The following is a 16,201-nucleotide window of genomic DNA, read 5'->3' on the forward strand; positions in this document are numbered from 1 at the left end:
TATGTTTTTTATAAAATAATTTTCAATAAACAATTCTATTATTATTATCATTAATTTCTTGAAAGACAAAAAAAGAAGCTCAAAATATTTGGTCCTAGGACCTGGTGCATGATGAACCTTTTTGTTATCGAGTCGCACACGTCTTGGATACCTTTTAACGCCTTGTCCAGGAAATTTACAAAAATTTTAAGTGGTTTTCTGACTGAAGTAAGAATGTAACTGTTAGTTTAAGTTTTAGTTTATTTAACTTTGGATATGTAAATTAATAAAACTCTAAAGAAACTATTAACTCCTACTTTGAAGAGTTAATTCTAATGTTTAAAATGTTAATTATGTTAAATTAAGATTGAACACAGAGCTTTTTTTTCTGCCTTTAGGCTAATTAAATTAGTACATCTGTGGTAATAACATTTTTAAATAACTTTTGTAAATCAATAAGGTTATATTAAGAAACGGTAATGAAAAACATTCTACTTTTACTGTTAATTCTTTGTTTAAACTTTATAGAAAAGCAAAAATCGAAAACATTTGATTTAAAGGTAGTTATTGCTTCTTCTTCAAAGCTTTTTTTTATTGTTGGTTTAAAAGTTTGATTATTTTTCTGTACACTACTAAGTTCTTTTTTTGAATAAGTTTTTAAAGTATTGCAAAAAAAGTTTTAATTAAAATAACACTTTTGAAGAATTTAAAAGCAATACGTTGTTTTAGAAATGTGAATTCAATGAATGCATTAAAATGTTTTATTATTACAATAAGCTTTTTATTTAAGTACTTTAATTGCTTTTTAATTGGAAAATTTGTTGAGCTAAATAAGAAAATGACTTCCAATAGTGCTTTAAATAGTTATAAAATCAAACTGTATACATTTATTTAATAAAGCTAAAATGTTTATTTTGGAACAAACTTATACAGCCTACTTTTTTATATTTAAAAGAGTTTAAAATCAAACCAGCTAATTTCCAGCTGTTTTAAAATCAAGTAATGGTATATTTTTAACTAGTTATACAATAAATGATCAAAAACAAAATACTGTATCAAATAATCGAATAAGATATGATGGATACGTTATAAGTAAATTAATTTTACATTTTTTAAAGCTAAATAAACTAATTAAAATATACAGTATAATAAATTATAAAAGATTGACCCAGATTTATTTCTTTAGTAAAACTTTTAAAAAGAGATAGTCAAAAACACTTTAAAACTTGCTCAGACTTCTAGTTATATAGCCTTGATATATATATACTTTAATGTTTTAAATTGATTGTATATAAAAGTTTTTAAATTTTTAATATATTTTTAAAACTTTTTAATAAAACCATTTTATTGAACTTTTAGTACCTCATTGGATATTTTTATTTATTTATCATTCCTAACCTGACTTAGCTAAAAATTATTTTGTATTTTAGTTTTACAGCCTTAGACCCTTATCGTTCACCCATTTCACCTAAAAGTTAGAGCTTAAACTCTGACTCTTGATTTTTAAGTTTGTTTGATATACGTTAGGAATGAACGTGTCAAAAGTAAACTAAAATGGTAGTTACTTTTTTGGTTAGGTTGATAAGGTAAAGAAATAAATATATGCTTGCTTTGTGTTCTTGTATGATTATGATTGAAAATAAGACAATTCACATTTTGTGTTAAAAAAGTTTAGTAAAGTTGTAGTTAAAATAAAATGTAAAATAGTATTAGTAACACTGTTTTTCTTTACTGCTATTAAATCAAGACTAAAAGAGTAGGTAGGTAAATTTTTTCCCTTGATTTCTATCGTAGGGAAGTTTGCAGTTTTATTGTTATGAAAAACTTTTTTACTCGCTCACATAAAATTTTTTGTTATAAATAAAGTATTAAAAATAGGCTACCCGTGAACCAGAGTTCCCCTTAATCGATGAGAGATATTTCTATTTTAACCTTTTTAATTTCGAAAAACAACCACCAGACGACATATTTAGGCAATTTTGGTTTGAAAAAGCTCAATATGTACGGACAGTGGAAAAAGAAAAGCTTTTTGAAACGCACCTCCACCGTAGTCCAATGAGCAGGTATTTACAAATGGAAATATTTTATTAGTAGCTGCTACAAAATAGGAGTTTGGTTGAATGTATTCTGATGCTGTGAAAAAAGTTATAAATAAATGGTAAAATAAGTTTCAGTTTAATAAGAAAAAAATAAAGAAAAATTTCATTAGTAATTTTTGATTTTATTTAACATGAAATTGTTTACTTTATATGTTAATATGATAATTAGACTTGATATTTAGATTATGTTGATAATTACAAAAAATGTTAAATTTTCTAAGTCTGTAATGAAACTATGCATAAGTAATGTTTAGAAACAAGAGTTAAAAGAGTCCAAAACTAACTAAATGTAAATTAAAAATATCAAAGCTTTGTATTAAACAAAATATTTAATGTTTTACACATTGTAAAAACCTATTGAGCTAGATATCTAGTATTTACTTAAAAAATATGTATATAAAACTGTTGTTTATTTCTACTAAGTTAAGTAATTAAAGTGTATTAACATGTTACTTACTCTCAGTCTTAGTTCATGTTTTTAAAGCTTTCCATGGGTTAATTTTGCTGTTTTTTCATCTGATGATACTGTAGCTTTTGGTAGACCAGATGCTAGATGGACTCAAGAACTAAAAAACATACCGAAAGAAATAAAAACGATCCCAGGTAATTATATTTTTTTAGTTTCTTAGCTTTATGTTGTGAATTTATTCTTACAGCTATCCTTATCATAAAAGTATAGTAACATCTATCCTTATGTTTGTTAATTATAAATTATTCTATAGATAAAAACTTAGATTATTAATTAAAGTTTACTTTTATATAAAACTTTAACTAAAATTCAGATATTATTTAACAATAATTTTTAATTTAGTTTTGAGATATACCAGTTTTGTAAAAACTTAAAGTTTTAAACGTATAAACAGCAACTTTTTTTATTCAATTTATTCAAAACCTATCTTCTCCTTCATTTCTAAAGCAATGACTTCAAAGTTTAGTAAATGTTTATTGCATTAAAGGCAAGCATCCTACTGTATTGGTATTTAAAAATTATATTAGTACTTATAAAAAAAATGAAAAATTTAAAAATAACACATTTATAGTCAAAATTTTAAAAAATTCTTTCATATAAATTTTTGTTACTAAATTAGAATGAGATAAAAAAAACAACGGTTGATCAAAAACTGTGAGAAAATAATTATTTTTAATTAAACATGATGAACTCTCTGAACTAATACCCAAATGTCTTATAAAATAGTTTAAGAATTTAATAACACGGGAAAATAAAATGTTAGTCCTTGACAAGACATTAAAAGGTATTTAAATGGTGTATTACTCGATGACCGAAAGGATTTTCGTACATCAGGTCCTAGAAGCAATTATTTGAGTGCTTTTATTATCGTTCAGTTAACAATATATATGTTAGCTAAGTTTAAAATTTTGAAAATGAAAACATTTTGTAAAAAAAATATGCCCTAAATAGTGTTGTTTAAATATATAATCTTCAAATGTTCAAACTTTGTACAATTTAATTCTAAAAAACAACGAAATAAGGTTTCAAAGTATTTCTAATGTTTCAAATCATTACGAAGTTTATGATTATAATCTATTTTGTATTAAACCTGTTCAAAAAAACAAAAACTAATAAAGAAGTTAAACAATTCTAGTTATTATTTACTAAAATTAAATAAATAAAGTATGTAATTTTAATATCTTTACTAATGTATACATACCGAAAAAAATTTGAAACAATTGTTAAAAATGTTTGGGAAAATTTCTTTGTACTTAGTAGCAACAAAACTGTTACTTTGTTAAGCCCGTACTTTTACTTCCTAAAAGTGTTTTCTTATCAATAGAAAAAAGAACAATAACAAAAATAAAGTTATACAAAAATAGTTTTAATTTTGTTTTCAAGGCAAGTATTTTTGTTAAGTAATGACATAAAAATAGCTATTGTTGCGGCTGTGTTAAAATTTACCAATTGTAGAAAAAATAAAATCATAAAGTATAAATAACTGTTCAAAATATAGTTTTAATTGTTTGCTAACAAAAGATCCTAGTAAAGTAACTTCACTGGAATATAAATAAAAACAAATTATACAGTAATCTTCCTTTATTCTACCAACATATGTTTCTGTGTGTCAACGAATCAACACACTTCAACTGGGTTGTTAATAGGAAAGATAACTCTAAAGTGTAAATATAATTTTAATTAAGTTCTAAAATTGTCGAATATGTTCAAATTACCTTGACAAATAATTCACTCTATAATATATCAAACCCTTTGAAAATTTAGTTTACTTTGTTTTATCACCTAAAAAACGATAGTTAAATTTAAAATAATTCTTCAAAAATTTCTTTGCAGGTAAAACAAAAAAAAAGTTACAACTTTTGCTCGATTTAAAAGTTTTTCAACGACTATTTATACTAGTTGTGTAAATTTTTGTTAATAAAAACAACGTTTTATTTCTATGTTAACCTAACACAAAATTTTATCATTAATGAAGGAGGATACAGACTCATATCAAAGACCGGCGGAGGAAAGTATGACTCAGCTGACGCGTATGAAGGAGGTGGTTGTAATTTAACACTCATTGAAGGTCGTAAATTTTCTACATGATTTTAACGTTATTTAATATGTCTTCATCAGTTAAACTTGTATAGAGAAAAGTAGAAATGTAATTTTTATTAAAGTATTTACACAGTATTTTTAAACCTTTTGCCGCGTAATTTAGTATATACTATGGTCTATAAAAACTTTTCAATTAAGTTAAAGCTATTTTACATTTTAATAAGCCTAATGTTATAAGTATTATAGTTTTTTAGTACTTTATACCACAAGCTCAAGTTTTTCTAAATTTTTTTGTTATTTTTCTATACTAATCATAGCCAACGACAAAAGTTCGCATGAAAATATAATAAGAAACTGGCAACAAATTACGCTAACAAAAGAACTTCGAAAAAAAATTGGGCAAAGTTCATCAAAAATTAGTGACAGTTACCTTTTCAGAGTTAGTTATAGCTAAAACTTTTTAGCATTACTATATAAATTTCTGTAACTAACCAAAAAATTTAATTGTTTAATTCCGGTCTATAAATAACAAGATGATTGTTTTCAAAATTATTTATACCAATTTAGGAGTTATAGTCAAGTTCAAATTCAAAACAATTATATACTTTTTAATTTAAAGTTAGTTAGATTTATTTCGTTGCCTTAAAAAATACAAATAAATTTTAGAAAATTTAAATTCTAGTTTGACTTGGTAGTTAAATTGTTAAACAGCCAATAAAAGTTTTGTACAAATTTTTAAATAACTTGAACTTTGTAAAAATTAAAAACTAGTTCGATTTAATTAATTATCTATCTAAGATAATTAAGTTCATTTTACTTATGTATGCAACTGTACTATGATATCCATTTAATTAAGTATTAAAGTTAATCGATTAGTTTATGAGACTCTTGTTTTATTGTTATAACAAGAGTGTATATCCGTAATTTTTTCGTTTTTGAAATATTATTATTTTTCGTTTTTATTTTATTTTTTATGAGAATCTATGTTTTACCTATTTTCTATATGTTAAAAAACAACAAGCTAAAACGTACAACTAACCTTTAAATGCTAACTAAATTGCAAGGTACTAAAAAAATATAGAATTCAGCACAAAAACAAATAAATATATCATCATTACTGCAAAACTGTTTATTTTATAAACCTTACTGAATAATTTTAAGAACTAGCATAACTGAACTAAAAACTTTCCAATACTACAGTTAAAAAGATTTAAAAATATATAACAACATACAACGACAAAGGACAAAAATTAAAACAACTAGTATTTCCTACATTGATACAGATTAAGAAAAATTGATGGAATTTTAAACTGGTAGCTTAGTAATGTAGATTTTATACATTTTTTAATAAAAAAGAGTGCTAGTTATTTAGTATTATTTTTTTTTAAGATTAAAAAAATATATATTTAAGTTTATTAAAAAACCATTTCATTGAATTAACAGAGGTTTATTGGAGTACCAAAGTTTAGTTTCATAATAAGAACTCCAACATCCTTCACACGTAGTGATGAACAAAGTTGAAAAGTCATCGGAAAACATCGTAATCACATTTGGATACTATTTGGTTGATAAAACATTATACACTTTAGTATGAAACTTTATTTTTAGACAATAACATAGACATAAATATTAATATTTGCGTATTTTCAATTAACTGGCGAAAATATATTAGACTCTTTTTTTTACCATAACTTTTGTTTTTATTTTATTTCAATTTAAGTAGTTTCGATACAACTTTATTATCATAAAAATAACAGCGATTAAAAGAGTAGTTTTAGGTCCAGTTTAGCCTTTAAATGTTATACAATGAGCGTACCAAATGTCTTCCCAGTAGATAATGTATTAAACGTTGCAAGGCGATCAGACTAGGCTGACTTGACTTATCATACCAGCAAACGGTAGTTTCGTTCTAGAATATAGTTACTGTTTGTAAATTGACGACTGCAAGTTTCTTCCGTTACAAACGAAATTTCAATAAGAACAAACCTAGGTATCAGTTTACTCGAAAACTTGTGCTCTCATAATCCAAGTGGTATGATCACAAATTGCTGTTAAGTATTACGAAAGATTTGTTTTTCTAAAACTAGATTACCATTTTTCTTGAAAGCTTAGTTTTAACTTTTTTTTTAAGTAAACATTTTTTGGAACAGTATCTACATCTCTGAATTTTTAATTAGTAGCGTTTATTTCCCATACAACTAAAGTATATGTTTAATATTAAATGATTTTAATTGTAAAAACATTCTTACTTTTTTCATTTATTTCAACTTAGATAAGATAATTTATAAAACCAAACTTTTTTTTTATTAATTATGTAAGAGCTAGCAGAAATACCATAACTTGTCTTTTTGTAAGTGTAACAGCTGCAATTGTTTTTTTCTTCTTACATTTTAGTCGTCATACGTTTAGTTTTGACAAACACAATGCAAAAACGTATAACTTTTAGGTTTTACAACTGCTAACTTTATATAAGTTTTATTTGAAACTACTATTGTTAAAAAAAACTTATTTGCGAATCTATCACAATAAATATTTAAGTTTATTTTTGTTGTTATGGTTTTTACAACATTTTATATTAAAATTCTTTTACAAACATCTCTTAAATACATCTTAAATATATTCTTGAAAATATGTATAAGTTTATGGTTATTTATCCATTGATTTCATTGAACGAAGATTAATTAAAGAAGGTTTACAATTTTGTTTCAATGTCTTTTAAAAAATTAAATTAATGTATTTCTTTATAAGTTTAACTTAAAATTTTGAGCACATGAATACGAATCTATATATAAAAATCTAACTTAAAACCTGCCCACTACAATGCAAGCTAAACAAGTTAGTTCATAAACAAAATAGAAATGTACTCAAGTTCCCGTTGCAAAAAATCAACAAACAGCGTCTTTTACGTCAAAGAACAAGTTTAAAACTTCTAGCAAATCAGATTAGATAAAACAGTTACAATTATTTAAGAGTTTGTGTAAAAGATTCTTAATTTAACCTTACTCTTAAAAATAACTAGATTGAAATTTTTGAGTTAGTTCTTAATCAATTCACATGTACCTAGATGTTTTAGTAACTATATTTCAGGTACATTAAAAAAAAAACTTCTAACGCACAATTATGTCTGTATCTAATACTTTAATGAAACCAACTTTAATTTTTAGTTAATTTCAACTTTTAATTTTAGTTTGTTCCGAAAGAATACTGTTTATTTGTTTTATTTAGGGGTTGTAAAGTATTGCAAAAGTGATTTATTATAGTACTAAACACTTTGTAAAATAAAGCATATAGGTTGTCTTGTCTGAATTTTGTATATTTATAGTCGTTTAAAAAATCTGAAAAAATTACAAAAGCATTAATAATACATTTAATTTTTAAAATACTTGAGTTGGTAAAATATGAATTTTCAAACGACATGTACAAAAGGTACTTATACAAGTACATAGAACTCGACTATAGTGTTTTTTTAATGATATTGGTGTTTTCAATTAAAAACAAACTAAAAATTTTATTAGCTTATTTATTTGATTTAATTGTTAGATATCTTATCTTATTTGAACAAAAAAAAATTATAAATACATCATGTTAGAGTTTGTTTGTTTTTTTGATTTTTTTAGGAGTTGTAGACCAAAAAATATATTATGAAAAATAACTTTAGAATATTTTATAAACAATTATGCTTGTTCAATTATTACTTTTTTGTTATTTTTCGATAATTTTGAAAGAATCAAATACTTATTTATAAAAATAATCTATTAATGAAATAATTAAAATAGTTGATATATAGTTAAGTACACAAAAATAAAGAGTATGTACGATTAAACACAAATCCTTAAATATTTCCTATTTCGTTAAGACTAATTTGTTATCTCTTAGATAAAGTAATAACTAATACTTTAGTTAAATAACACATTAGTATCAATTTAGATCTTAAACAATAACTTTAGCTTTATAGGTTTCTTAAATTTTAAAAGTCGTATTTTTAGTAATGGAAAGTAATTTAGAGCTTAGGTTAACAAAAAAAATATTTTAACTAAGTTTTTATTTTAACTTAGTTGCTACTGCAGTAGTGTTTTAAGTAAAAATAAAATTTCAGAGAATTAGAAAAATTTTCATCGGTACATCTAGCAAAAACTATCGGTACTTGAAAAATAATAGTATTTAAAAAACCAAAAACGAATAATTTCAATAAAACTTATGAACCATATGTTATTTTATTTAAAGATGTCACATAGCAGTGGTCTTCACAGTGTGCACTCGTACACACTAGTGTACACGAAAATTATTTTGGGATTCGAGAATTTTTAGAGTGCTCAAAACTTATTTAGGGATGCACGAATTTTTGCTTAAGTAAGGGTTTATCAAAATGATAGTCTTTAAAATTTTGCGTAAATAAAATCATAAAAACAACTCAACCAATAAAGAGAACCTCAAAGTTTAACCTTTTGTAATTAGTTTGTAACGTCGTTATAAACAGAATTCAAAGTGTGTATTAACAAAATTTCTGATATACTGAGATATAACTAAATGTTTATCAATTATTTAACGTACATAAGTTTACAAAGTCTAAAAAAATAGAGAAGTGAGTTAGCATTTAAAAACATATATTAAATTAAAAAGATACAATAAAGCTATTTTGTGCAATATTAAAAAAGGTTAAAATTTTAATTTTTTGAATTTTTTAGAATTCTAAAATGCGTAACTAAACGAGAGTGCGTTACGTCACGGGTGCGTAAAGATGCGAGAGGTTACTGTAAAGTTATTTAGATTGTTAGTAAAAAGTTGTTTTATCGGCCACTCATCAATGGTTAGTATAATAATTTATCATACCTGACATACATATTTTTCTTTGATAAACTAATAAACAGCAAGAAAAATTTCGATATCTTATAAACAAAAATTCCCAAATTTTTTTATGAAAATAATTGAAGTTTAAAGTTTGGATAGTTTTTACAGTTTGTAGAACTTCGACCTTGAAATTTAAGATCGAAGTTTAAGGAAGGTTCATCTAAATTTTAAAATGAATATGCTCTTTGATCCAAAAGTCTTAAAAACTCAGAATTAATTTTTTTTTTACAACCTATGATGCTTAAAATCGACAATTAGATTTAACCTGAAAGGAAGGTTTAACGATTGTTGATACAAAACCAACTTTTAGCAAAAACAAGGGCTTAATCATCAAAAAGTTGTTTGTTTGAAATATTTTAAAAATAAACCAAAAAATTAATTAGTATAAATAAAAAAAAATAACCTTGCTTTGGGTTCTCAAAAATTGTGGTTCATCATTCTTTTGTAAACAATTTTGATTTTTCTTTATTTAATATATTTATAATAAGCATAAATTTTGTATTCTTTAAATTGTTTTTGTAGTATTGCAATTTAAAAAAAATTTTATAAACTTAATTTTTTTTAAATGGTAAGCATGATATGGTCAGGTTAAATCAGAACATACAGATTTTACCTGATCATATCATTACATAGTTAAGATTATTTTAAAGTTACACGGTTGATAAAATATAATTTATCGGCTTTTAATCTTTAATTTTTTCTTTCGAACTTACTTTAATTATAATTATTATCACAAAAAAACTTTTCAATATGCAACACAATACCTGACTCTATTTCGGCTTTTTTGTAAAATGTTTGTCTTTCATAATTAATTGTTTTTGTTTTCATAAACAGGCTTTAGATTTGGTTTTTCGAATTTTTTTCACAGTATTTAACATACTTTAATGCTTTAACAACTATTTAATATTTAACCTTTTTACTTTATTCTTAACTAGAATCCATTCGATTGTAGATTTTGAGTTTCCAAGCATTTAAAAATTCTATTTTTACTCCAAATGTACATTAAAGATAGTTCAAATGTTTGATCAGAATCTTGATCAGAATCTAAAAATATTCATATCAACACAGAATCTGTATTTAGTTGAAATTAACTTTTATTTTTAACATATGTCTTATATCTGTTTATGCATTCTATATTTTCTGTAGTTTTCTCACATTTTTGGTTTAAAAAATTTACTTTGGGTAGTAATTTTATTATTAAAAAAGTATTCTGTAATTAGAAAAGTAGAAAAGTATCAGAGTTTAATTTCAACTTAATGAGTTCTATCTCCGTTTATTTTCTTTTTGATTAACTTTCTTTAAACTTCTATTTACTCATTAATAATTCTACTTCAACGTTTTAGTAACTTTTACGAAGTAAGAGCTTACAGTTTTCTATAAATCTTTACATATCTCTTTAACACTATAACTTTGTAAGTAAGTGAATAAAAATATTTATAACCGAATGACTTTCTACAAAAACTCGATAACAATTAAAAGAAGAAATATATTAATAGTGTTATGAAAATTTATAGACTTAGATAACATTTTACCTTTAAACATTAACTAGCTTTATGATTTAATTGTCTTGAATAGTTTTATATATATGCTAATTTAAAGATTGTAATACAAATTAACACAAAAAGAATTTTTCAGTAAAACAATAATAACTACAGTTGCAAAAATGGCTTGTTTGAAATATAAACAAGGAGCAATTGTTAAAATAATCAATTTGTTTAAAGTGTACTTTAAAGAAGTGAGGTTTTATCTTTTATATACTTATAAAAGTTTAATTTTTTTATCTTTTATTTTGTTAATTTTTTTAAAGATGTTTTTTTGTCCTCAATAAAATTTTAGAATACCGGAACAAACTAGAAATTAATTTTGTATGTCTTAAAAATTTCGTTAATTTAATTATTTTTATTTTGGTAGGCATGATTTGTAAGAAAATTAATGATTAGTTACTTTTACATAAGAACTTACTGTAAACTAAATGATAACTAGATTTATTTTGTTAAAGTTAACCTAAAAGTAATTAATAATATTATAAAAACAATCAAAGTTATAAAAATCAAGGTTTTAAGTTGTTTATTAATTTTGAAAAAGCTTATTGTTTATTAACTATTACAACTGATTTTTTTTTATACTACATAATTAAGTCTACTAATTTATAGTTCTCTCGTTAGACCTTTTTACGTGAAAATGTTACGTAACACACTAGATTTTTTTTTCTTTAACACACGTTTAAATTAACTTTACTACAAAATTATGTAATTAAGCTTTAAGTTATGTAGTTTATATAAACTAAAACTTTCTAGACTTTAGAAAAGTTAAGCACAAAAACTAAAAGCAAATAAACTAATTTTGTTAAACTTTATGATGCTAAGTCAACTTTAACCTTTTTTTTTGTAATTATACATGATAGTAACATAATTTAAACTTATTAAAAGCATTTGGTAAACACCTTTATTAAAGTTTTCAATCTTTATTATATGACTTTTCAACCTTAATTTGTCGCAAATAACTTTCCTACTCTTTTTTATTTCACTTTCACAATTTTATTTTAGATATTTTTATTGTTAAATAGAGGCTTTAAAAACTCAAATTGAATCTGTTTGGAGAGGTAGGGTGTACAAAGCAGGACTAAAACTTGCTTTGTTCAAGCTAAAATCTTTTTTTTTTAATATTTATTGAATGTAAACAAAAATATATATAAAAGAAGCATTTAAACTAGTATAAATAATCCAAAGTACTTACTTCGTTTAGTTTTTTCCACATCTTTATGTTGAACTTGGTAAAAATTATTATTCTTGACGTTTTACTAATTTGAAGTTCTTTTCGTCCAACTATCAATTCAAAAGTTATAATCTAAACAAAACAATTTATTATAACAAAAAGTAACAGGCTCTAACTGCCTCAGGTTTACGTCATAACTAGTTTATATTAGAAACTTTTTTTAATAAATTTAATTATTTCATATAGTTTTTGTGCACTTTTCTTAAATTTTCACAAGTTTTACTACAGTACTAATCTATGTAATTACAGAATAAAAAACTATCATTTCTGATAAACATGCATTAAATAATTCAGGGGTTGGCAGGCATTTGGTAGTCGCGGACCAAACTTTGAAAATAAAACTTTCGGGTGGTAGTTTTATCTACAAATTCTTCTTTTGTACTCTACAAACAATTTATTAAAAAGAAAAAACGCTACGTAACCTTTTTTTCTCGTTGTGTAATTTTTTAAAAACAAAAAACAAAGCAAATTAAAAAATAACTAAAATACAACTTAAGTTGCAGTTTAGTGTGGACAGGTTTCGACTACCTTGAAGACCACTGGTATATAGTACGCTATACTTTATAAGCAAAGTAAATAATCATTTTATAAAGCAGACACTACGTTATACGTGTGGGCTTGAAGCTTTATGCACCAAGCCTTCCGCTTAGTTGTATCCAATGTATATATTTAAATTTTTATAAAGTTGAAAAGTTTTTTATGACTAACTCAGTTTGTTGTATGAAACTTTTTTCTAGAGAAAAATAATGTTTTTTGTTCTTACCTTTTTAAACAAGTTAACTGATTTTAACAAAATTTTCTACTATCACGAAAACAAGCCTACTATAGTTTGTTTACCTATACAAGTAACAATCCAACTTTTTTCACTGCAAATCTTCAGTTTTAATATATTTTCACTGCAACTCTTCAGAAACTTACTGCACACATTTAACATAAAACAATAGTTTTTTAACTAAAAAAAAAGAAAACTACTTAAGTGATTAATTAGATAGTTGTAAAAAAAAACAATCAACAATAACTCTAAATTAATGTAAAATAGTAATTAACGCAAAAATAAACATTTTAAATTACAAAACAATAAGGTTAAAACAAACAAGGACACTTTTATTTAAATTAAATAACCAAATACACTTTTTGATAAATAAAGATTAAACAATTTTTTTCTTTTTTTTCAAGGACAAAACTTTTAGTTCTTCAGTTTTAAAATAATTAAACTACGCTTTACTTTTGAAAACATAATAACTTAAACATTATCAAATGTTTAACAAGAAAAGATATTTATTATTATTATTTCTATAACTTTTATTTTAAGTTCAAACTCATTTTCATAATTTTACCAAACCAAAAACTAAACTTAAAAATGTATCTCCCTTTTTAACAAGATATTGCTAACTTACCTTAAAATTTACCAATTTACATTTTCTAAGTCTTACTGGTCATTGCCCCTAATAGCCAAAATTTTCCCTAAGGGGTTGATATTGTCCACTTTGGTAAATCGTACTCTAAAATATTTGAAAAAAAAATTATAATCAAATTTTATTATTATTTACTTTCCATCAAAGTACACTAAGCTTGAGGTAGTTTTTAGTTAAGTAAAACTTCTATCCATCATTTATTCTTTTGGCATTGCAAGGATAACTGAAACAAACAATCTTAAGTCATAATGAAAATAAAACTTTTGCATTTATAATGTTTAACTTTTTTAATAATTCTTGCTATACAGACAAAAGTTATGGATTAATTGAAGTTGAACTTCATTCAACTTTTGTTTTTACTTCAACATGTTTAAGTCAATTTGAAGCGTAGTTCTCACTTACAAAGTTCAAGGCATTTAAATCTTATTTCTTAATTCATGAACTGCACAGCTTATTCAAATAGTTTAGGTAATGTCATTTCTGTCTTATTTTGCAGTGTATAATATAAATACACATTTACGTTTTTAGTAATTAGCTTATTTTTGAACAACTTTGGTAGTATAAATAGGTGTTTTTTAAGTTTATAGAAAGTTTTGCTAGCTAAAAAAAAAATATTTTAATTAAAAAAATCAAAAACAAAGGTCGAAAAATTACGGTCAAACGCAGCCTTTTCAGCTAATAAAACAATTTTTATAACAATAACAAAGTTTTTGTGGTAAAATATTACAGATAGGCAATTAATTTAATAGTGCTTTATTATTGTATGATTTATAGCTTTTTTGGCCTAAAGTAGTATATTTTGTTGATCACTACAGCTATTTTAAACAAACACAGTCCGCGGAAGACTTAAGGCTACTGACCCCTGGTCAACACTTAGGAATTAGTACTTAGAATGAATTAGATGTACCATGCTACTTTCAGTCGACTAAATTTCCAAGTAAAAATTAGTAACATTCTTGCATTGATTACCCTTATAATAAACACAAAGTTTCCAACTTTTTCTAGTTTTCTTTTCATTTCACGTTTACACTATTTATAAAGTAAGTATGTACTCTAACTATATAACAAAAAAGGAAATTTCGTCTATCATAAAAACTTAAGATATTTAAAATTAATAAAAAGTACTCTACCCTAATTTGTTACTAAATAAAATTGTAAAAGATTGTTTGATTATGAAACTAAATGTACTTTGTGAATTTTGAAAAAGTGTAAAACTTTAAAGCATAATGTACTTTAAAATATCAACGAACAAGTTTTTTACATAAATAAAACAAAGAGACTTTAAAACATTTAAGTTTTAAAAATTAGCACATTACTACTTTTATACAGTAACACTGTTTTTATAAGGTCCCTTGGTAGTTGTTTATCAATTTATATAAAAACATGAAAATAAAAACAATTTTAAAAACTTTATTATCGCTTCAAAACAAATGAAAACAAAAACATTCCAAAAACACGTATAAGTGTCCAAAGTTTAATTATTTCTGAAAAAACTCATTTTTCTTTAAGTTGAAAAAGATTTTTATTTATATTAAAAATGTTTACTTTTCTAAAGTTTAATTTCCACATTTATATTTAGTTAACAAACAAGTATAAATTATTATGTCATCCTAGCTTTGAGCCATACTATTCTATTCTTTAAAATTTCTGTTTGTTACTTTATCAAAAAAAAAAAAACTTAAACATAAATATTTATTTACATCAATATGTCATGATATCATTCAAAAAACCAAAGCAAATATTTATTATGAGCAAAAATGAAATTTTTTTAATCGCTCAAAACTTGAAACTTGAAATAGAAATAAAAACGTTAATCAAAAAAAAAAACAAATGTTAGTTTTAAACCTTTTTAGTGTTTATATTTTAAATAACTCTTTGTAATGTGTGTAAAAATTCACTAGGCAGCAATTTTTAAAGTTAATAAACTGTGCATATTTAGAAGCTATTTATAATAGTTCGTTAAACATGAGCAAAGAGAAAGTGACTTTTGAAAGAAAAAAATATGTTCAAATTTTCAAAATATTTAGTATCAAAAAACATACAGCTTTGATTTAGTAAACTTTAAAACTTTTAAATTTTGTACATATAAAAACTATGTAAGTAATTTAATAATTGTTTGATAGGTCATTAGTTTTACTAAACTATTATCAGCAAAAAAAGTTGTCTGAACTTGAATATTTGTTTAGATTGTGAAATTTTAATACAATGTAAAAATTTCATAAAAATTAACAATTTAGTTCTTGTTTGTAAAAACAGGTTGTTATATACTAATAAAGTTATAAAACAAAGCTAAATATAGTTTTTGAGAAAGATAAACAAGACAAAGAATTAAAACCATACATATTTCAAATATAAAAAGGAATTGATAAACATAATATGTTCAAGAATGTTTCAAAAATATATATAATGATATCAAATGAAAACTGCTATTAAAAATATTTTGAAACAAAATGATTGTTATAACAACAATAACACTTAATTCCTTAGAAATGAAAAACTTTTAGTCTTTATAAAAGTTCAAGTATTGTTTTTAAAGTATAATAACTTAATGAAAATCTTTACATATAATAAATACA

At 23.5% G+C, this 16,201-nt stretch overlaps 1 protein-coding gene across 1 annotated transcript; it reads left to right on the forward strand.

Moving 5' to 3' along the window:
• Window positions 1-441: 441 nt before the first annotated feature.
• On the forward strand, window positions 442-6,772 carry LOC145829910 (uncharacterized). Its single transcript, XM_082937783.1, has 6 exons — window positions 442-539; window positions 1,858-2,042; window positions 2,563-2,681; window positions 4,523-4,615; window positions 4,905-5,026; window positions 6,031-6,772. Exons 1-6 carry the CDS (start codon window positions 459-461, stop codon window positions 6,106-6,108), a joined length of 678 nt encoding a protein of 225 aa, XP_082793909.1. The 5' UTR covers window positions 442-458; the 3' UTR covers window positions 6,109-6,772.
• Window positions 6,773-16,201: the final 9,429 nt, after the last annotated feature.

Source organism: Thalia democratica, chromosome 2 (genome assembly GCF_965202585.1).
Source record: "Thalia democratica chromosome 2, ktThaDemo2.hap1.1, whole genome shotgun sequence".
In the NCBI taxonomy this organism is placed as follows: Eukaryota; Metazoa; Chordata; class Thaliacea; order Salpida; family Salpidae; genus Thalia; species Thalia democratica.